We start from the raw sequence: 24,192 nt of genomic DNA, 5'->3' as shown, positions 1-24,192 counted from the left end.
AACATGAAACAAAGTTCTACTGTAACAGAGGAAGGAAAGAGGTATCCTACAAGAAGACGGGCTTTAGGAACAAACTTAAAGGACCTTTGAGGACACTGTCTGGCTGGCAGACCAAGTCCATGACCCAGTTTGCATACATGTAAGTACCCTCTCTTAACTGCATCCCAATCATATACACATTTAACTTACCCACTGACTTCAGGCCTAAACCCTTGTATAATGAAGTTCTACCTAAAAGGTCAATATCAAAGAGCATGAGAGAGAAGTTCAGTAGAGCCTCCACAAGAAATGCGCCCAGGAAAGGTAGGGAGCAGACGGCCACGGGCTTCTCTATAACTCCCTAACAGTGTGAATGCGAGTCTGAGCAAGATTGAGGTGAAAAATCCAGAAAGCATTAATTGAGTACCTACTAAATGTCAGGGCAAGTGCTAAGTTTTCGTATGCACCGAGTCACTTAAACTTCACAATACGTGCTTACTACATGTGTTAAGGTTATGTAGGTACATTATTAAAACAGAGTGGAGAGAGTCCTGAAAGCAGACAAGACTTGTGAGAATTCTTCATGTGCCCTCTATTCACTTAAAGATCTGATACTTATAAAGCCAGAAAGATCTCAATATCCTGACATCTCCATAAAATCTTTCCTTTTGTTGCTTCTTTAATCTACCTCAATGGTTTCTCAAATGTATTGTGCCTAAGAATTACTACATGGAATAGTAATGACTAAAATTTAGCTTACTATGTGTCAGGCCCTGTCCTCTTCACATAATTACCCTTGAAAATCTATTAAACTGTCCATAAAGGACAGTAAATGTGGTTTTGTGTGTCCAAGCTGTGTTTCCCTCAGCAAGTTCTTTAACCCCTCTGTGCTTTAGGTTCTATGTGTGTGAGGACAGAGATGACATATATCACCTCATAGGGTGGTTGTGGAAAATTAATCAATATTTGCAAAGCACTTCAGTCACTTTGCTGAATAGCAGAACTGGAAATCAAATCCAAATCTGTTCTTTCCATTGCACTGTGATAATTCAAGATTTAAAGTACAGCCTGGTGTGAACTGAGATTGCTGGGGAAGGAAAAATCCTAGGAGTGATTAAAAAAAAAGGGGGGGGGCAATTTAAAACATATTTCAACCTCTATGTTTTACCTAAAAACCTTAGTGGGGCAAGTCAATAACCATAATTCACGTTTGGGAGTATTTGCTTACACTGAGCCTGTTTCTGCTATCTATCCTTGAGAAGTCTGTTTATTCATCCAGCCTTTTCTTTGAGCAACTACTATACGCTAAGGCCATCAAGGTAAATAGGACATAGAACATATGAATCAGTATGAGTTCAGAAAGAAAATAGACCATAATAATGGGATATACTTTAGACACAGTGGTCAGGGAAAGCCACTTTGATGAAGGATCTTTGAAACAAAATTTGAATACTGAGAAAAAGCAAATGACGAATATCATTAGGAAAAGCATACCATGCATAGGGAAGAACAAGTACAAGGTAGAAACATGCTCGGAATGCTGGAGAAACAGAATGAAGGCCACTGTGGCTAGAGCATAATGATAAAGGGGGAAGACTAAGCGAGGCAAAATGAGCTCAGGGAGGTGAGACCAGATCCTCAGGGTGTCTTACAGGCCATAGCAAGAAGCTTTATGAGGCCAGGAATTGTGCTGGTCTTATTCATTGCTGTACTTATCTCCCAGAGTCTAGAATATTGTTGGCATATTGTAGGCACTCGGCATTTACTTGAACATATAACTGAATTAATGAATGACTCCTAGTTCTGCCCTCTGGGGCTTCAGAGCATGAATTTACTCCATCATCTAAAGTGGAGGTTGGCACTTTTCTGCAAAGAGACAGACAGTAGATATTTTAAGCTTTGCAGGCCACACAGACTCTTTACAATTGCTCAGTCTGCTCCTGCATCATTAAGACAGCCATAGATAATACATTCATGAGTGTGGCTATATTCCAATACAATTTTATTTATAAAAGTAGGTGGCAACACTTTCAACCTAATCTCTATCAAATTCCCATCTGCTTTCTCTGTGGAAATTCACAAACTGACCCTAAAACTCACATGTAAACGCAAGGGACCAGAATAGCTAAAACAATCCTGAAAAAGAAAAAGTTGGAAGACTCAGAATTCCCAATTTCAAAACTTCCTACAAAAAAACAGCGTTGTGCCGACATAAGGACACACATTTAGATAAATGGCATAAAGTCAAGAGCTCATAAGTAGATCCTTACATTTATGACCAATTGATCTCCAACAAGACTGCCAAGACAATCCAATGGGAGAAAGAACAGTCTTTTGAACAAATGGTGCTGGGACAACCGGATATCCAAATGCAAAAGAATGAAGTATTCATTCGTGCTACATCATGGATGAATCTTAAAAATATTATGCCAGCCCTGGCTGGTGAGGCTCAGTGGACTGAGTGCTGGCCTGCAAACCGAAAGATTGCTGGTTTAATTCCCAGTCAAGGCACATGCCCGGGTTGCAGGTCAGGTCCCCAGTTGGGGGCATGCAAGAGGCAACCAACCAATGTTTCTCTCACACATCAATGTTTCTCTCTTTCTTCCTCCCTTCCCCTCTCTCCAAAAATAAATAAATACATACATACATAAAAATATTTTTAAAAACCCCAGTGCTTACAGCTCTTTTTGAATTTGTCTAGTAGGTCTTCCTCTCTTTACCAGAAGAAGAAAGAAAGAAGAAAGAAGAAAGAAAGAAAGAAAGAAAGAAAGAAAGAAAGAAAGAAAGAAAGAAAGCCATCATGCTAAGTAAAGAAGCCAGATACGAAAAGCCACATATTGTATGATTCCATTTATATGAAATGTCCAGAATAGGAAAATTCAGAAGCAAAATGCAGATTAGTGGTTGGAGTAGGCGATGGGAGTAACTATTAATATGAGTAAAGGATTTCTTTTGGGGATGATAAGAATGTCTGGAATTACATAGTGGTGGTGGTCTCACAACTTCATGAATATATTATATAAAAACCAATGAATTGTACACTTAAATAAAATAAAAAAATAAACTTAAAAAAGAGGCCAACAGTGCTGAGTGGTGTGGCTCATTGGCCAGGCATCAGCCCACAAAGCAAAAGGTCACCACTTTGATGCCCAATCAGGGCACATGCCTGGGTTATGGGTTCAGTCTTTGGATGGGGCATGTACAAGAGGCAACCAATTGATATTTCTTTCTCACATCAATGTTTCCTCCCTCTCTTTCTTCCTCCCTTCCCCTCTTTCTGAAAATAAATTTTAAAAAATCTAAAAAAATAAAATAAAATAAATGAAGCCAAGGAATAGGTGTCAGGCTGGATTTGGCCTGCAGGCCATAATTTGATCCCTGATTTAAAGGACAGTCCTTTAAATCTCTCACAAAGTCAGATCTCCACTCTATCTTTTTCTTCAAGGGTGACTATTTAATAAACTTGGTATCTGATTTACTTCTCTAGACTAATATTGTAAAAAAAAATCTTTGACAAGTCTTTGTTAGAATCAGGTTATACAATATCTGTTAGAAGTAGGTTACACTGTGAAACTGCCCTGGTCTACCAACTATATTAAAAAATAAACCAATCCAGTTTGATATGACTTGTTTCCAGTGAATTTTTATTCAAATTATATTATAAACTAAGGCAATCAAGGCAGATATCCTTGATATCTCACCTATGTGAAGGTGAGATATCTAATGTTTGCAACTTGTTTAAGGAAAATATTAAGAAGATACATAAGGCAAGAGAATATATTCACCAAGCTAAGAACTATTTATTAAGCCCTTTAAAAAAGTAGATGCATGATTGAAGTAAAAAGAATATGACTATGGAGCCAGACAGCCTGATAAAAGTATTAATTTTCTACCATTTATGTGTCCCTGGAAATGCTTGGTTTTACTCTCCTTATTTTAAAAGTGAGGTTCTTTTCCTCACAGTGGAGTGGGAAGAAAGCCCAGGGTAGAGCCATAAAGAAGACCAGCATAAGGGCCAGGTAGACAAAGAGAATGCAAAGGTGTCAGGAAATTGACTAGAGGTGTAGGAAGGAAAACAGAGAGGGTATGCCTCAGAACCCAGATGAACGTTTCACTGAGGAAGTGCCCAGTATTACCAAATACTCTGGGTCAAGCAAGATAAGGACTAAGAAGTGTCCACTGATTTAGGGCAGGAGCCCTTTTTGTGGTGTGTGGTGTAGATAAATAGAAGTGGGTTGAGGAATTGCAGTCATTTGCCACCTAATGATGTTTCAGTCGATGATAAACCACATATATGACTGTGATATACCATATGGCCTAGGTGTGTAGCCAGCTGTACCATCTAGGTTTGTGTAAACACACTCTAAGATGTTGCACAATGACAGAATCACCTAATGACGCATTTCTCAGAACATATCCCTGTCATTAAGCAGCGCATGTCTGTCCTGGGAAGTGAGGAAGTGAAAACACTAAGTACAGACTATTCTCTCAGTCTGGCTATGAAGGGGTAGAGAAATGGAAGGCTCTAGCTAGATGTGGATTTGGCAGAAAGGAAGGATTTTCTGAGATTAGAGAAGCTTGAGCATGTTTCATCCTAAAGGGAAAGAATCAGTAGAGAAAGGGAAGGTTAAAGATACAGGAAAGCTGAAAGGTCGTCCGGGGCTGGGGCTATGTCAGATGACTGCAGCGGGACGATGACTGCGGGGATGAATCACAGAGTCTTAGGGGAAGACTTAGGGGAAGTGAAGTACAAGGCAGCACGTACGGAGGGCACAGAGGCGTTGACTGGGCTCAGAAGACTTACTGAGGACAAAGAATCATTGAGGCATGATAGATATATACACTCTTTATTCACCTACCAATATATCTTGGAAGTCACTTATATTGGTTCATAGAGTTTTTTTTTCACAGCCGCATAGCACTTTATTGTGTAGATGAACAAAGATTTATTCAATGACTTTTCCATGTATGGATTCTTAGGAGTTGTTTCTAATAGTTTGTGATTACAGCAATGCCACAATGAATGAACTTGTGCATATGTATTTTATTATTGCTGTATCTTCGGGGTAAAACCTAGAGGTAAAAGTGCTGGCCAAAGAGTAAATGTATATGTGGTTTTGTTAGATATTGCCAAATTTCCGTCTGTGGGAGTTGCACCATTTTGCCTTTCCAGAAGCAGTGCAAGAGTGTCTGTTTCTCCACAACACATCAACAGTGTGTGGTTAAGCCTTTGAAATTTTAAAAAGATTTTATGTGTTATTTATTTATTATTTTTTAAAGATTTTATTTATTTATTTTTAGACAGAGGGGAAGGGAGGGAGAAAGAGAAGGAGAGAGACATCAACCCATGGCTGCTTCTCGTGTGCCACCCCCCAGTAGGGACCTGGCCCCAAACCCAGGCATGTGTCTTAGACCGGGAACTGAACCAGCAACCCTGATTCGCAGGCTGGCACCCAACCACTGAGCCACACCAGCCAGAGCAGCTTTTGAATTTTTCAAAAATTCTGACAGATGAAAAATGGCATCTCAACATAGTTTTTTAAGTTACATTTCTCTTATGAGTGAAATGTCTTTTCCATATGTTTAAAGGCTATTTTAATATAATTTTTGTCAACTTTGGTGTAACAAAGGATGGAATATAAGAATTTATATAAGTACCTGCATATTTTTGCAAACAGAATAAGCATAGAATGGATAAGTAGAAACTAATGGAGTTGGTCACCTCTAGGGGGTGGAAGGTACAGAGTGAAGGATACAGAAAGGAAAGTAACCCTTCTCTGGACCTTTTTGTAGAGTTCTTTACTTTTAGGACAAAGTTGAGGTTTTGTACATTCAAAAGGTAAAATTAAATCAACAAAGATGGGGAGGAGATGCCAACTAACCCAAGTAATTTTTAAACACAGTATTTTGACTATATATATCTTTTTCAACCATATATCTTTTAAAGACAAAATAAACTTTAAGGAAATCTTGAACTCTAGTTAGTAGATCTGTCATTTGTGGTGACATTGCTGTGCAATTCTGTAATTATTTTGTGTATTTGTAAAATTGAGCAAATGAGTAACTGTATCAGTGCTGTTGGGATAATTTATCAATGTGAATATATAATAAATATTTATAATATTGATATAATAAATATATCAATGTTGTAACCTTCTCACTGTAGAAAAAGGAAATTCAAACATGGAATAGGGCCCTGGCTTGTATGACTCAGTGGATTGAGTGCTGGCCTGTGAACCAAAAGGTTGCTGGTTCAATTCTAGGTCAGGGTACATGCCTGGGTTGCTGGGCCGGTACATGCCTGGGTTGCTGGGCCAGGTCCCCAGTTGGGGGTGTGTAAGAGGCAACTGATCAATGTATCTCTCCTGCATCGATGTTTTTCTCCCTCTCTGTCTCCCTCCATTCCCCTCTCACTAAAACTAAGTAAGAAGATATCACTTAAAAAAAAAAAACCAAATATGGAATAGGGAAAGGCAAAGAACTCTGAGCATACTGATAGTGGAATAAGCAATATCAGTATGAACTTTATAAATAAATATATATTTATTTCCAGCTCTGTCCTCTAAAAGGGTCCAGACGCAATGATACCTCAATAGCTATGAGCTATCTAGATACCATTCCCCACTGAATACCATTTCCCACTAAAAAGAACCAGGGATCCTTGGAGAAATAACTGACTCCAGGTCTGGGACAGGAAGTGTACAGAGTGAACCTACACCACCTTGTGCATAAGATAAACAGAAATATACCCCCCCCCCCAAAAAAAAAGAAATAGAAACATATAGAAAGGACACAGGAGCCAACTTGAAAGGCTATGGGCCAAACCCATGAGCATCAGGATAATGAATTAAAACCCACTAAATAAAAAATATCAGAGATTGCACTAGAGTAGAGGTGGGGAGAAAAGCACTTCACTCTAGCAAATTGCCAATCACTAAATGAAGAAATCATAGAGTTGGAAAATCACCATTTTGTAACCATTATACCACATCATACCAGTAATTGATGCAGGTAAGAATAATCAATGAGTGGCCTGATCGGTGGGTGTCATCTTGCAAAGTGAAAGGTTGCAGGTTCAATTCCCAGTGAGGGCACATGCCTGGGTTGTGGGTTTGATCCCCAGACGGGGAGCATATGAAAGGCAACCAATCGATGTTTCTCTCTCATATCTATGTTTTTTTCCCTCTCTTTCTCCCCACCTCCTCTAAAAATAAATATATAAAATCTTTAAAAAAATCAATGAGTGATTTAAACCATTGGGTGGAAATTTGATGGAGGACAGGATATTTGCACAGTGCAACAGTATTTCCTCACAGGTGAAGGGAAAAGTAGTAACACTGTAGTGGATAAACCTGGTAGATATCACCTTAACCGAGACAGACAGACATCATATGCCACCTGATACTGAGCACTGAGGAGGACACAGGGTGACTTAGGTAGTATTTCTGTCAAAATGCATTACCTGAAAGTAATCATGAGGAAATAATCAGACGAACCCAAACTGAGAGACATTTCTCCACAACGGTGAACACAGTCTTCAGAAATGTCAATGTCATAAAAAAAAACAAAGGCTGAGAGCTGTTCCAGATTAAAGGGGACTAAAAAGAAAATGACAACTAAATGCAATGTGTGATCCTGGATTGAATCCTGAATCAGCAAAATCCAGAGGATATTATTGGAACAGTGGGTACAATTTGAATATGGACTGTGTATTAAATAATAGTGTTGTATGAGTGTCAAATTTCCTGATTTTGATAAATGTGTTCTGGTTAAATTAAAAAAAAAAAAAAAAAAAAGAATGACCTTGTTCTTAGAAATACATACTGGTGTAGTTAAGTATGTACAGGGCCTCAAGCCTGTAAGTCACTCTCAAATGGTTCAGGAGAAAAGTGCATTTGTGTGTGTGCTGGGGGAGGGGTGGAGACAGGGAGAGGGCAAATGCGGCAATGTTAACTATAATGAATTCGAGGAAAGGTTCATATGAGTGTTTTTGTATTATTCTTGCACATCTCTTGCATGTTTGAAATTGTTTCAAAATAGAAAGTTAAACATACTCATTAAGAAAATATAAAGAACTGTTATATAGTGGCAGCAATTGAGTAAAAGAGCCAAAGGGAGGTCAAGATTAGAAGACTGAAATGTAATATTAATTAAGATAATTCTAAGATGTTCTGGTATGTAGATCAAATTACTTCTCTGCATTTCTTGAACATCTTTGCTAAGTGTTCCATGTCACCCTTTAGTCATACATGCTAGTTTGTTTTGTCTCAGTGCGTTTTATCGTCATAACTGGACAGGAGCCAAATGCCCTGGAGTTCCAGGCTGTGGCCTGCAGTCCTCAGTTTTTGGGGGGATATCCGCTTTCATTTTTGGTTGCATCACTAGGATCTTTAAAATCTACCTTAAAGTCCTGATCACACTGTGATTCATTCTATTTCTCTCACTTGTGGGATCTCTTGGCACTCTACGCACTCCCCAAAGGCAACCACAACTCACTTGCAGTCTTCCCATCTATATAACTTCTTTCCATCCAAATTACCACTATTTTAGTTCCAGTGACCCCATCACCTCTTCCTGAATCATTGCCACGGTCTCTTAATTGTCTGGCTGGCCCAGTTTAGGCTGTGGCAATCTTCATTTTAAAGCCAAGATTAATTTTTTTTTAAAAAGCTTAACTGTGAGCATAGCTCCCATGGTAAAAATCATTCAATGGCTCTCCATTGCCCTTAGGATAAAGTCCATATCTTACAACATCCTTTATTGTGGACAGCCCACCATTACTCACTTCACTAACCTCATCTGTCATCCTTCTTCTACTTGTACTCTGTTTTTTTAAAGAAGAATCTTTTTTTTAGATTTTTAAAATTTGTATTTATTTATTTTTAGAGAGGGGGAAGGGAGGGAAAAAGAGGGAGAGAAACATCAATGTGTGGTTGCCTCTCATGTGGCCCCCACTGGGGACTTGGCCCGAAACCCAGGCATGTGCCCTGACTAGGAATTGAACCGGTGACCCTTTGGTTCGAAGCCTGAGCTCAATCCACTGAGCTACACCAGCGACGGCCATCTGTTTTTTTAAATTGAATATCCTCTATTCTCTCTTGCATCGCTCAGATGCTTTTCCCCCAGCCTACAATTTCCTCTCTATGCCTGCTCCCATATGTAGCTAGCTCCTCCCACCCATCTTTCAGGTATTAACCTAGACTACATTCATCTTCAGAAGTTGAGCTAAGATCTCGCCAGCCCATCATAATTAGAACCATATGGGCCCTCGCTGGTGTGGCTCCATTGGTTGAGCATTGTCCCAAAAGGCAAAAGGTCCCCAGTTTGATTCCTGGTCAGGGCACATGCCTGGCTTGTGGTTTGATCCCTTGTTGGGGCATGTGTGAGAGGCAACCCTGTTTGATGTTTCTCTCTCTCCTTGATGTTTCTCTCTCTCTCTCTCTCTCTCTCTCTCTCTCTCTCTCTTTCTCCCTTCCCCCCCTCTCTAAAAAACAAATAAATATTTAAAAAACTAGAACCACCCTGGCAGATGTGGCTCAGTGGATTGAGCACTGGCCACCAGTTTGATTCCTGGTCAGGGCACATGCCTAGGTTGTGGGCCAGGACTCTAGTTGGGGGCGTGTGAGAGGCAACCAATCAATGTATCTCTCACACATTGTTTCTCTTCCTCCCTTCACCTCTCTCTAAAAGTAAATAAATAAAATCTTAAAAAATTAGAACCATATGAATGTTTACCTAATTAAAAGTGAGTAAATGAAAAAGGAAAGGGCCTAACAGTCAGATGCCAAGTTAAAAAATGTTTACAAGGTATCAGTCATGTCATCCATCCAAACATCCAGGTCAAAGAAAGAGGATAAAAAGTCTTTCTGATTCAGGTACAATGAGCAGCAGTTTTAGATCATGATTTAGTTTAAATATGCAAACTGCCAAGACTTCAAAATGCCAAGGACAATTTCTTAATAAAAGACAAAAGAACGCACGGGACTGCTGTACTTCTTGATTTAGTGCTTCCTTAGGAAGAAAGAGCTAGGAACCAAATAATTAGAGGTGAATGGAAACTGGTCATATGACAACTGGTGGGTAGAAAGCCAGAAGACGGCAACTCTCAGGAAAGAAGTATGAAAATTAAAGAATATTAGCTCAGGAAAGTAGTTTTTCAGAGGTTTAGGTAACTGGTAGGATGAATAAATGGAAAGAATATATAAAAAATAAAGTTATTCAAATTAACGTGGGTGCTTTTTAAATAGACACTTCTGTGGGTACAAATTCTACCAATATACAGAAAAGGTAACAAGATACCAGAGACTGGCTAAACTCTGGATTTTAAAGTAATTCAAAATGAAAGCTAGAAAGTCAAAAAGTAAAAACCATGAGAGATTGTTAAGATGGAAGGTAAAGAAATAGTATTATTGAATAGGGATGAAGTTAAGAAAGCTAACTCTCATATTAAAAATCAAAAAAGACAATCAGCCCTGGCTAATGTAGCTCAGTGGATTGAGTACCAGACTGAGAAACAAAGGGTCACAGGTTCAATTCCCAGTCAGGGCACATGCCTGGGATGAGGGTCAGGTCCCCAGTTGCAGATATGGGACAGGCAACCGATTAATGTCTCTCTCACACACTGATGTTTCTCTCTCTCCCTTCCCCTCTCTCTAAAAAAGTAAATAAATAAAATCCTAAAAACAAAAAAAAACTTCCTTTAAAAAAAAGCCAATCAAACCAACAGGTTTTTAGTAAGCATCCACTAAATATTCAATACTATATCCCATGAGTTCTCTTTAAGTTTCTTTTTGCATTTTTCAAAAGCGTGCATAGTAGTAAATTAGGAAACCTAGGAAAAAAGTTTCCTCCAGATAATGAAAACAAAACAAAACAAAACAAAACACATGATCAATAACCACAAACAGGCAGGACATTTATTACTAATTTGACTTCTTCTATTCCCACCCCTTCCCCCGATTAATGACCTCTTCTTATGCCAAAAATCAACCATTGTTAAGCAACATGGGGTTCACATGTGACAATGGGTTGAAAATAACACAGGTAAGAAAATGGCTGTAAAGTGTTTTAAAATGACAGACGCCATCAAATCAACATCAGAGGACTGGGATCTTAGAAAACTTTAAAAGCGTTGTATAAATAACAAGAATAACAGCAGCTAATATTTGGATGCTATATACCATACATTTTGTATTATGCTGGGCACTGTGTTAAATACTTTACATAAATTAACTTATTTCTTCCTCCTCATAAACCTAAAAGACAAACAGGATACAAATATAATATTTAATTTTAGAGGTGAGAAAATGGGTACTTAGAAGTTAAAAGACTTATAATGGCATTTTTATTACTGCTTAAAGGGAGTCACAAACAGGCATCCTCTCCACCCTCAAACTAAGAAAGGGAAATAAAATAGCCTTTTGAGAATTAAGATTGTAAAAATCAGTACAGTTGTGATTTCCCTGTTCCTTAGTTTCCACACCATGTTCTCCTCAAGTTCTCCCACCTCTATGCCTATTCTTTCCGTCTCCTGTGGGTTGAGGAAGAGAAGAAATAGGTAAAATAGGCAATCTCTCAACGTTCAAACACCTTGGTTCTTGGTTCTGGACCCTTTCCTCTCTCCTCCTACTTTCTGCCCAAGCAATATTATCCAGTCATCCCATTTCATGGCTCTATAGACAGTGGTTCTCTAATGTTTTGGTCTAAGACCCCTTTACACTATTAAAAATTATTGAGGCCCTAGCCAGGTGGTTCAGTTTGTTGGAGCATCATCCCATGCACCAGAGGGTTGCAATTTTGATCCCTGGCCAGGGCACATGCCTAGGTTACAGGCTCAATCCCTGATCAGGATCCTTGCTGGATGTGGCCAATCGGTGTTTCTCTCTCACATGGGTGTTCTCTCTCTCTCCTTTCCTCTCTCTCTGGGATCAGTAAGCATATCCTAGGGTGAGGGTTTATATTTTTTTAAATCCCTTTCCACTTAAAAAATTACTGAGGATCCCCCCAAAACGTTCATTTATATGGATTATATCTATAGATATTTACCATATTAGAAATGAAAACTAAAATATTTCCTATTAATTTCATTTAAAAATACTAATAAAATAGTTAACACATTTTAAATAAAAAGTAACTGTATCTTCCAAGAAAAAAGAATTTAATAAGAAGACTGGTATTGCTTTACATTTTACAAAACTCTTTAATGTCTATCTAGTTTAGTGTAAGATAACTGGGTTCTCATATCTACTTTTGTATTCAGTCTACTGCAAGATGTTATTTTCACTGAAGTATATAAAGAAAATCCAGCCTCACAAAGGTAAGCAGTTGGAATAGGGAAGGGTATTTCAACAGCCTTTTCAGAAAATTGGAGATATCTTTCTTTAATACTATATCAAAACTCCACCAGTAATGGTTTCTTTTTTTAGATTTTATTTATGTATTTATGTATTTATTTGAGAGAGGTAAAGGGAGGGAAAAAAAGAGGGAGAGAATGTCCAAGAAAAACATCAACTGGTTACTTCTTGCATGCCCCCAACTGGGAATCTGGGCTGCAACCCAGGTATGTGCCCTGACTGGGAATTGAACTCACAGCCTTTCATTTTACAGGCTGGTGCTCAACCCACCGAGCCACACCAGCCAGGGCAGTAATGTTTTCTTCAAGTTACAACGTGGAATCTGAAACCACATAAATGAACTATTGTTACCCCGCTACATTAAAACACATTGTTCTGTTTTGCATTATGTATGGGTCCTTCAGGCATGTGATTTTGTTACATCATACACTGGTCATTTTCAAAACAGTGACTCACGGTCTGCTCTTGCTGTCTCTTGAGTAAGCCTGCATCCTTTTCCCTTCTTCCAGAAGCATGCTTTTACACTCATTCTCCTAAGCTTCAAGTGCCCTTCTTTTGCCTCTGTAACTTGTTTTCTGAGTACATGCATCCCAGATGACTCACTTAATCTATCTCTGTGACTTTCTAAATAAACTTTCTCTATGATTTGAAAAACAAAAACAACAACAAAAAAGTGACTCACTCCAAATGTTAACATTCATTATACAGTATTGTTGACATTTATTAACATCACCACAGCTCTCATCAAGAAAGTCTCTTAAGTACTGAGAAGCTATCAAGCTTATGGTGGCAGATACACATTTTCATATTTATAAACTTAAAAGCTCAAATATTATCCTTGGCAACAAATACAGTCAGTTGCTTTTTTTTTGGGGGGGGGGGAGTTACAGCTCATTTAATTTGTTCTTAAGAAAATGTCTGTCAAATACCCACATTTGAATAACCATAGTTTTCATCTACTATTCTTTCAGGTGGCTAGTTGTGCTTGCAACTCAAAAAACCGCACAAGTGCTTTTCCTCAAGACAGCCACCATAGTTCAACATGCAGCAGCATGACTTTAAAGGTGCATCCTACCCCACAATAGAGAATACTAAAGAGAGATGTACTCAAGGGCTGAAGTTTAATAAAATTAGTAACTTTTAAGTTCTGCTTCACATCGAGAACACTTTAAGTAAAATGGTTCTTTTTTTGTCGTTGTTACTTCACGTGCATGGGTGAAGAATTCAGTGACAGTTTGATGCTATGTCTTAGTATTACTGTGATGGCAGTTTGAGCCCATGGATGTCTTTGGAAGAGTCATGGGGATTCCCCAGGGGTCTGCAAATCACACTTTGAGAACTGCTATTATAGACTATCTGTATGTCAGTGATCCTCCATTTTTATCCCAGTCATTGCCTCTCTCCTGATCCCTGACCTCCTATACCCTGTAACAAAGACAGATGTCTTTACTCACATCAAAGGTCAAGTCCCCTGCTTAAACTCTGAATCCCATCCCTACCAGTCTTCCCCATGACTTTGTTCCTTCATTCATTCTGCTCTTTTCCTACATGAGCAATCCCTTCCTCTCTCATCAACATACAAACATGCTTTAGCATTTCTTCCCATTCTTAATAAGTCTCTCCTTTAGGGGATCCCACCGACTCCTTCAGCTACTACCCCATTTCTTTCTTTTAAAAAAAGTTTATTTTATTGATTATGCTATTACAGTTGTCTCATTTTTTTTCTTCTTTGCCCATTGCACCTGGTCCCCTTGCTTCCCTCCAGCAATCCCCCCCTTAGTCCATGTCCATGGATTGTGCATAGAAGTTCTTTGGCTTCTCCATTTCCTATACTATTCTTTACATCTCCCCATCTATTTTGTACCTACCAATTATGCTTCTTAATTCCTGTACCTTTTCCCCTCATTCTCTCCCCTCCCCATCAATAACCCTCCATGTCATCTCCATTTATATGATTTTGTTCCTGTTCTATTTGTTTGCTTAGTTTTTGTTTAGATTCAGTTGTTGATGGTTGTCATTTTACTGCTCATAGTTTTGGTCGTCTTCTTTTTCTTAAATAAGTCCCTTTAACATTTCATATAATAAGGACTTGGTGATGATGAACTGCTTTAGCTTTACCTTGTCTGGGAAGCACTGTGTCTGCCCTACAATTCCAAATGATAGCTTTGCTGGAGAGAGTAATCTTGGTTGTAGGTCCTTGCTTTTCATCACTTTGAATACTTCTTGCCAGTCCCTTCTTTACCTGCAAAGAAAACAGCTGACAGTCTTATGAAAACTCCTTTGTAGGTAGCTCTCCCCTTTTCTCTTGCTGCTTTTAAGATTTTCTCCTTAAACTTTTTAATTATGATGTGTCTTGATGTTGCCTTCTTTGGTCCAACTTGTTTGGGACTCAGTGCTTCCTGGATTTGTATGTCTATTTCCTTTGCCAGATTGGGGAGGTTTTCTTTCATTATTTTTTCAAATAAGTTTTCAATTTCTTGCTCTTCCTCTTCTCCTTCTAGCATCCCTATGATTCAGATGTTGGCACATTGGGAGATGTCAAGTCTTCTTAATCTCTCCTCATTTTTCTGAATTCTTGTTTCTTCATTCTGTACTGGTTGACTATTTATTTCTTCCTTATGCTCTAAACCATTGATCTGAACCCCAGCTTCCTTCCCTTCACTGTTGGTTCCCTGTGAGTTTTTCTTTATTACACTTAGTGTAGCCTTCATTTTTTCCCTTATGTGTTTGCCGTACTCAATGTGATCTCTAAGCATCCTTATCACCAGTATTTTTAACACTGCATCTGACAGGTTGGCTATCTCCACTTCACTTAACTCCTTCTCTGGAGTTTTGTTCTGTTTTTTCATTTGGGCCATATTTCTTTGTCTCCTCAATTTGGCAGCCTCCCTGTGTTTGTTTCTGTGTATTGTGTAGAGCTGCTTTGACTCTGTCAAGGCATACCTGTTACATTGTAAGGGGTGGAGTCTTAGATATTCGACAGATGGTTCTGTGTGGAGGGGAGGGGTCTGAGAGGGAACAATGCTGCTTGCCCAGTTTTCTCCCCATTTCCAGTCACTTCTCCACTTCCTAAATGTGACTGGTGCCCTTCTAGCTGCTGAACCCCAGAATGGGTGGGTGTGTGTTCATTCTAGGGCTATGGGGGTCCTTTAAATGGACTCTTCTGAGAGACCGAAGATTCTTTTGCTGCGCCAATCCACTCCGGTTTTACCCTAAAAGTTATAAGACTTTATTTTCCCAGCATTGGAACCCTGGGCTGCATGGTCTAGCCTGGGGCTGGGATGGCTCGTTCCCCAAGTGACCCTCCTGGTGTTTATCTACCACAGGTGAATGTGAAACCACTTGTTCCACCAGCTACTGTCACTGCCTTGCCATTGCTGCCACACTGCATCCTCTCCACCCTGGCACCCCATCTCTGTCCCTCCTACCCATCGGGATGAATATTTCTTCTTTAAAACCCTTGGTTGTTGGACTTCCATACAGTTTGATTTTCTGGCAGTTCTGGTTGTATTTTGTTTTACAACCAGATTAATAGCGATCCTTCTCATGGTTGTGCAAGGAGGCAAAGTGTGTCTACCTATGCTTCCATCCTGGCCAGAAGTCGACAACTACATCATTTCTCTGCTTCCTTTTGCAAACAGTTGTTCAAGAGTTGCCTACATAACTCAATAAAGCTGGAGTGTAAATGACTATGAAGGGAGGAAGGGAAATAAAAAAGATGTTATTCTTCCTCCCGTTTCCCGAAATGACTCCCTGTTGGCTAAGGCCAACCAGAAGACAGAGGACAAGAGAGAACACTGATATATCTGTGCAAGTCAGCTAGCTGCCCAGGCAGTAAGCCGAAGAAAGGTGAAAAGCAGATGTACAGCAGCAAGAGAAGATACGTTTTAAAGTTTACTCTTTTTACTGCTTACATCCTACCATTCCTTTCATCTGGGAAAAACATTTGTCATAAATAAATAAAAACAAATTTCCATTACTCTCTAAAACAAGAAAAAGAAAAAAGAAAATTGTCTACACTTGTTGCTATTTCTTCACTTCCAATTCACTCCTCAACCCCGCAATCTAGCACCATCCCCAACACTCCAATAAAACCGCTCTAGCCAAGACCACAGTCCCTGTCTGTCCCCATCTCACTTAACCTTCAGGAGCACCAAGTACAAATGAACACTCCTTCCTCGAAATACTTCCATTACTTGGCCTTTACACTCTCCTGGTTTTATTTCCTTTCTACTTCACTGACTACTCTTCAGTTAGCTTTTTTCCCCTCCTTAGCTTGTAATAAACTTCTGAAAGCTGGAGTGCCTTAGAACTAGGCCTTGGACCCTATTCTCTAAGACTCTGTGGGCATTTGAGGTCTTCAGATTTCTCCCTAGAGTCCAGAGCTCTCCCCCATTTAGTACTGCCTACCTGAGATCTCCACAAAGTTATCCAACAGGCTTCCAAACTTGAACCCCGATTCTCTCCCAAAGCTATTTTTTCTCAGTCTTCTTTCCAACTGTTCTCACTTCTCTAAGCCTTGTAGGAGGCAAAGCTGGGATTTAAACTAGATCTTTTTTGCCCCTCTAAACCTGGGTACTCCCCTTCATACTATGCACTGCTACTACAGGTCCTGGGCAAGGTGGCCTTTAGACAAGTGCAAATTGAAACGGTTCACCTTAACATATTTGTTTCTGAGTTCCAGACCCTGGGAAATACTAGATGGAGTCCTGTTTTGTAGTCACAGAAGTTTCCAAGTCTATTCTGGACAGAGTTATCAAGCCAGGAAGTGAAGGTAAAGATAAAATGGATTGGGTGGAGGCACAGCTGAAAGAAGCAGCCCAGGCCGCCAGGAGTCAGTGTCTATTCAGCATCCCCCACAGCAGGGTTTCCCATCCTCGACATTATTGGCATTTGGGGTGCATGATACTTTGTGGCACTCTCTTTGTTGACCTGTGTACTGTAGGCTGTTTAGCAGCAGCTCGAGCCTCTATCCACTACATGCCAGCAGTACCCTTCTACTTGTAACAACCAAAATTGTTTCTGGCCGCTGCCAAATGTCCCCTTCGAGGTAAAAATCTTCCATATCCCTCCTCCAACTGCACTTGCAGGGATGTACTTTGAGTTATGTTCTGAAGGAAACATGGAGAGAAACTTTAAAAAAAGGGATAAATAATAAAAATATGCCCTGGCTGGTGTGGTTCAGTGGATTGAGTGCTGTGCCTGCGAACCAAAAGTTCACTGGTTCAATTCCCTGCCAGGGCACATGCCTGGGTTGCGGGCCAGCTTGTACTAAAAGGTAACCAATCGATACTTCTCTCCCTCTATTTCTTCCTCCTTTCCCTTCTCTCTAAAACAATAAAAATAAAAAATAATAATAATAAAATAAAATACACAAAAAATATGTTTTCAAATAATTTTTAGAGGTATAGGAAAACTATCATAATATAAAAGTATAAAATGGTTTATCAAACTGTATAAATTGTATAAGCCCTATTTGTAGGGAAAAATAACATAAGCATGGACAAAAGCTGGAAGATTTAAGAAATCGTAATTGTTATTCTATTGAATTAGCCTACTATGCTATGATCCAGGTACTGTGTTAAGTGCTTCTCTCCAATCTTCTAATTTAATCGTCACAACAATTCTCAGTTATTGCTCTATTTTACCAATTAGGAAACTTGGGGGAAATTGCATATGGCTATATAGCTGTGGAGAAGATAGGTCTTGAAACTAAATGTATGAAGCTCCAGTGCCCATCTCTTAACCAGTATTCTGCTTCATAACACACATAAGTAGTACACCACACATTAACAATGTTTATCTCAAGATGGTACATCTTTCTGTTTTTTTTTCTAAATTTTTTACTATATTTATTACTTCTATAATCAGAAAAAAATGGTAAGTAAAAGTTGTGAAGACTACTTGATAACATGGAAAAAATAATTATTATATGTTAACTTAAAAAATTCAATGTAAAATATGATTATAATTATGTAAAAATATGCAGGAGATAAAACAAAGTATATGCCCTGGCTCAGTTGATTGAGTGTTGGCCTGTGAACCAAAAAGTCAATGGTTTGTTTCCCAGTCAGGGCACATGCCTAGGTTATAGGCCAGGTACCCAGTAGGGTGCATGCAAGAGGAAACCAATCTATGTATCTTATGCACATAGATGTTTCTCTCTCTTTTTTTCTCCCTCCCTTCACCTTCAAAAATAAATAAATGAAATCTTTAAAAAACAAAAAACCCCCCCAAAGTATATGAAATGCTAATAGTAATTGTATTACAGAGAAGAGACTAAGTAATTTTTACTTTATCTTTTCCATATTACTATTTATGTAGTTATGTTTTATAATAGATAAAAAGTTTATCATGAAAAGGAAGCAATAACAATCACCTATAATCTCACTTCCTTGAGATAACACTGTTAACATTCAATAAATTTCTTTCTAGTCTTTTTCTAAGACCAACATGATACAAACACTAACCTGAAGGAACCAAAGAGAATTCTTACTCAACATGCAAATAACGCTAAGTTGGACAGCACAGTTAAAAGCTGGATTCCAAACATGATCTTGAGGAAGCAAAGGAAATGGAATTAATATTACGGCGTGTCTCTGGCAGACACAAAGAAAAAGTAGAACTTCTAGCCCGAAAGCCTGGCTCTCCATGGCCTGGACAGGACGACACCAAACGAGGTGCTTGGCCTTCCTAAACTTTCTCCTTTAGTAATAACTATTCCCCATCTAGCTCCCCAAAGCGTTTCTTTGAAGCTAAAATGTGAAAAGGACAGTATACGTAGGAAAACACTTTGTAAATTCTAAATTCCTGTATAAAGGTAAGAATCATTATTGTTCTAAGCCAACAGTAAAAACAGCAGTATGCAATTCAACCAATTTTTCCAAGCACAAAGCAAATAATTTCTGTGTGACCACGTAAATAACTAATCTTGATTCAGATTTACCTACCTAATAAAACTGCTAGAGAGATAATCTTTAGGTATGACCTGTAGAGAGAAACTCATTTATGACTTGAATAGTCCGCCAAGAGGGTTCTCTGCAGGCAAAGGGAGGAGAGCCAGCGTCTGCATCTAGGGAAGCAAACTGGGTCTCTTACCTGCAGCTCTGCTTCCAGGCCCAGCCGTCTGATAAAGGGGTCAGTGACATGGTAGCGCCGTTCAAAGCTCAGGGCACCCCGCTCCTGGGGGACAGAAGCAAATGCAGTTTCATTGATTTAACTCAACATGGTTTACTATGTGCCTATTGTATATCCAGCACTGTGCTGGGCACCACAGGAGTTAAGAAAGATAACAAGAAATCAGCTTATGGGAGCTTGCGCTACAGTTGGGCAGAAATTAGAGAATAATAGAAGAGTATATAAGTACTAAATTGTGCTTGCTGGATTACCAAAAAAAAGGCAAAAATAAAAGAAAAAAATTGGAAACAACAAATAGGGAATGTTTCCATATTAGTTTGGAGAGGGTGGGCATCCTCTTCAGGACACATATTGTGTGAGATATGTGAAGGAAAAATAACTTGTTGTTATTGTAAGTACAAATGGTCTTTGCCCTTGAGGGCTACCTCTAACGAAATCACACCCCTCCACACACACAAATGGGCAAAGTCTGAAAAATATTCAGGGATGCAGAGAAAAATATATGAAACACAGACTACCATGCATGAAGTACATGGCTCATGAAGAGGCATACACTTAATCCTTCTGGATGGTGACCACAGCTTAGGCTATATGCCACTTATTTTTTAAAAGGCGTTTAATTAAAATTTTTTTAGTGTTGAACCTTTTCAAAGAACTTTCTTGTATTCTTTTGGATTTCATTCTTGAGATCAGCCAGCCTGCAGGCAGACATTATTATAAGTTAACAGCCTGAAAGGAGATGGACAGTATCATTTAACAACAGAAAACTGAGGCACAGGGAAGAACAATGACTAAAGTCTTCCAGGTAATTAATTAGGGCAGTGGTGAGATAAAGCTCCTGACCCCCCGCTTAGGGTCTTCCTAGAAGCACGTCATGTCTTGACTGAATCTCTTTCACTAAACCCCTGTGCTCCTTTACTGAGGGCTTCTCTGACAAAGCCTGGACTACCTTGCTAAATGAACTTGACCGCTAGTCATCCATTCATCTTATAGTAAAAGTGTCTTCTATGTACATCCTGCAGAGGACAGGTATAGGCTTTGGTACAGGAGACCCTTGAAGAAGAGTCCCAGGTTCTATTTTATGTTCAACTTAGCAGCTGTAGCAACATGAAGCAGCTACATATACTTCTTCTGCAACCACCCCCCACACATACTTACGCACGTGCCCAAGCATGCAGACACACGAATGTGCACACACATACACAGAATATTGACGGCTCCCCTCTCTTACCATCCTCCATTAATCTCAGCAGCCCATGTACACACACTTAGACAGAGGAGTCTCCATCAATTAATTTCATGTTCTTGAGTAAAAGAATATGGGAATCAAGAGGCATTGATTCTAGTCCAGAATCTGTCACTAATTAGCTATGCGACTTTAGGCAAGTCACCAACTCTAGAACTAGGTTTCTTTGGCTGTAAACTGAACCTATGGGGAAGAAAGGACCTAATGCTCTGGTTCAGAGGCCTGGGTTGCTTACCTTGATCTGCCTGCGGATGAGGTCTCTCGTTATGTTGACTTTTGCCATCTTCTCTTAATGGATTCAATGGAAGGAAGCTATATAAAGATCTTCAGGACCCTTGAGCATTCCAGCAAAGCCCAGGTCCACGTGACATACATTTAATTACCTGAAGGGAAAAAATCATCAAACCTTGGGGGATGAAATAAGATGGCTTTGGAGCCTTGATTTTACCCCTAGAACAGCCTACCAGCCCCCACCCCCAGCGAACTGGCCCTGCTCTACAGTGTTGAAGAAGCTATGGAGGGTGAAAGGCATAGGGGAAGAGGGAGACGATGCCTCACAGCCACAGAAAGTACTGGAACAAACAGTGAATAAGTATACTTCACCAGAAAATGGGGGCTTGGATATGTGTATGAAGGCAGATAGAAGCATATCCTGAAAATAAGAACGTGGTACACAGCGAGAAAGAGTCAAGTTTCACTTGTTTATATGCATCTGTGGCAACCAGTCTGAGACTTTTAATTATGCTTCAAATACCTGACCCTCAACTTGGCTCTCATCAAAAACAAATCAGTATCACAGACAGAACACACCACCTTTAAACAGATTCACAGAATCAAAGAGTAGACAGGAGATGTAATGGGACCATGTCCTAGATCCAATCTGATAAAGAAATCCCTCTTCGATATTCTGACAGGTATATGACCTCTTGAAGCAACCTCTTCCTGTTTTACAACTCTGATGGCTAGAAAGACTGAGTAATCTCACTTCTGATAATTTACCACAAGAAAATTCAAAACATAAGAAATAAAATGTTCCATACCCAAGCATATTCATCACAGGTTTTGTAAAAGTAAAAAGCTAGTCCTGGCTGGCGTAGCTCAGTGGATTGAGTGCGGGCTGCGAACCAAAGAGTCGCAGGTTTGATTCCCAGTCAGGGCACACGCCTGGGTTGCAGGCCACGGCCCCCAGCAACTGCACATTGATGTTTCTCTCTCTCTCTCTTTCTCCCTCCATTCCCTCTCTAAAAATAAATAAATAAAATCTTAAAAAAAATAATTGTCAGATTACATAGGTCATGCTGTTTAAAAAAAAATTTGCTGTTCCAAGTTTCCATGATTAAGAAAGGGTTCAATAATTTATAGCCATGTTATATTTTGCGGTATTAGAAATGCTACCTAAGGAAGAAAAAGGCTTATATCGCATCTAATGTTTACATAACACGATGTTCTTTCAATAAATAATATTATTAGTTATCTTCTTTTTTCATTGCCATCTCTTTCTCGTAAACTTTTTCTTATGTAAAATTTCAAGCACAAACTACACTAGAATAAGAAGTATGACAACTTGCCGAATGTCCATCCCCAACTTTGGTAATTATAAACATCTAGCTGGTCATGTTTTACCCGTAACTCCATCCATGGATCCCCCAGAAGGATTATTTTAAATCAATTCTCAAACGAGTTTCATTCATGTATATCTCTACAAAATAAGGAGTTATAAAAAAGTAACCATACCACCATTATCACACCTAAACAATTAACAATACTTCATTGGTAACATTAGTCAATGTTCAAATTTCCCCACTTGCTCAAAAATGTCTTTTTATAGTGGTTGTGTCTGAATTAGGACCCAAATAATGTCCACACATTGTGTTTGTCCCTTAAATTCCTTGCAATCCATGACAATTCTTCCTTCCTCTTCCTTTTTCCTGTCACTTATTTGTTAGAGAAATCATGTCATTTGGTCTGGAAAATTTCCCACATTCTGGATCCACCCAATTGGATCTCTGTGGGCTCCCTTAACGTGTTTCTCTATCCCCTTCATTTCCTGTAAACTGGGATGGTAGGATGCAGGTTCAGTTTGTTAGCAAGAATACTCACAGTCGATACTGTGAACTTTCTATTACATTCTATCAGTAGTCATATACGATCCTTTGCCTCTTTGTGATGACGATTATATTTTAAAAAGGAAATACAGGTTGAGCAAATGTCGGTTTACAGTTGTTCATATGGAAAATAATACAACAGCTAATGTTATGCACTTGCTATATACTAGGACTTATGCTAAGTGCTCTACATTTACTCATTCAAGAAGCTTCTGTTATATGCCAGCTACTATTCCAGGCCCAGGGATACTGCAGTGATTAAAACAGGCAAGTTCCTTACTTTCATGGTACTTACATTCTATCAGGAAGGGATAGATAAGAAACAATAATACAAATAAAATAAGAATATATCCAGTAATGAAAAATGCTATGATGAAAACAAACAAGTTGATACGAGAGTGATTGATGGGCTGCTTGTAGACTTGAAGTCAAAGAAATGCCCATTTGAGGAGTTTTCTGGCTGCTCAGCATTTGAGCCCCTTCCTGTATTTTGGTAATCCCCCTGACTCTGATGGGAGGCAGAGCACCCTCCCACTGTGAAGTGAAAATGGTGGAAACGAAGGCTCTCTTTCATAGGCGCGCTCCCTTGAAACTATAAGAGGGGACCCTCCCAAAAAAACCCTCAGAATTTATTTATAAAAAATTATGTCTTTATTCTTACATGTTTAAACTTCATTCACCTTCAAAGTACTCTCCATTTGATCCAATACACCTACCAAGACATTTTTTCCACAGCTCAAATCAGTTTTTGAACTCATTAATTTTGATGCCTTTTAGTGCTTCTGCTGTTTTTTGTTTCACCTATTCCACATGGGCAAAATGTTTCCCTTTGAGGATTTTTTCATCCGGGGAAACAAAAAAAGTCACTCAGGGCAAGATGGGGTGAATAGGGAGAGTGGGCCACAGGGGTGGGGGTGGGGGGTCATGCCATTTATGGTCAAAAACTGCTGAACACTCAGAGCAGTGTGGACAGATGAGCTCGTAAATCACCCATCATGAAATGGGCAAACACACTAAAGGAAGTCTTCAAAAAGAATTTACTGAAGCCCAACGCAGCCTCTCACACCACCACCATCTGGTACACTGATACAAATGGGTTCCTAAAGCACTCACCTCCCTAGTGGGAGAAGCCTATACTAAAAACGCTCACACTCCAGAAGATAATTCCAGGTTTTTCTGGGGTCCCCCCTCGTAGAGTGTGTGAACACGGCCCTGGCTCTGCGAACCTGACACATCAGACCCAGATCTTAATTGGGATCTGGCGTCAAAGAGTGAGAGGACACAGAGAGTCCTTGCCGGCAGCAAGGGGCAGCTATAATGGCCACACAGGTGCAGGGAGCTGGTTGTAGTGGTAAGAGCTACATAAGAGGTA

At 39.4% G+C, this 24,192-nt stretch overlaps 1 protein-coding gene and 1 non-coding gene across 5 annotated transcripts in view; one reads left to right on the top strand and one right to left on the bottom strand.

Annotated features, from left to right (window-relative positions):
* Nucleotides 1–24,192, bottom strand: part of WDTC1 (WD and tetratricopeptide repeats 1) — a 64,985-nt gene that overhangs the window by 27,629 nt on the left and 13,164 nt on the right. For all 4 annotated transcript variants that reach the window (XM_045859063.1, XM_045859060.1, XM_045859059.1 and 1 more), the window contains 2 exons: nucleotides 20,951–21,098; nucleotides 19,431–19,514 (listed from right to left, as the gene is read on the bottom strand). In XM_045859063.1, the coding sequence (XP_045715019.1) occupies nucleotides 19,431–19,514; nucleotides 20,951–20,998 (132 nt within the window). In that variant the 5' untranslated portion in view covers nucleotides 20,999–21,098. The remainder of the gene's footprint in view (nucleotides 1–19,430; nucleotides 19,515–20,950; nucleotides 21,099–24,192) is intronic.
* Nucleotides 2,649–2,711, top strand: LOC123832415. Its single transcript, XR_006788067.1, has one exon. It is a non-coding gene; the product is annotated as a U7 small nuclear RNA (small nuclear RNA).

Source organism: Phyllostomus hastatus, unplaced genomic scaffold, assembly GCF_019186645.2.
Source record: "Phyllostomus hastatus isolate PE091 unplaced genomic scaffold, TTU_PhHast_1.1 phas_scaffold_182, whole genome shotgun sequence".
NCBI lineage: Eukaryota > Metazoa > Chordata > Mammalia > Chiroptera > Phyllostomidae > Phyllostomus > Phyllostomus hastatus.
The sequence above is the reverse complement of the archived record's forward strand: the minus strand, read 5'-3'. Positions and strand labels throughout refer to the sequence as shown.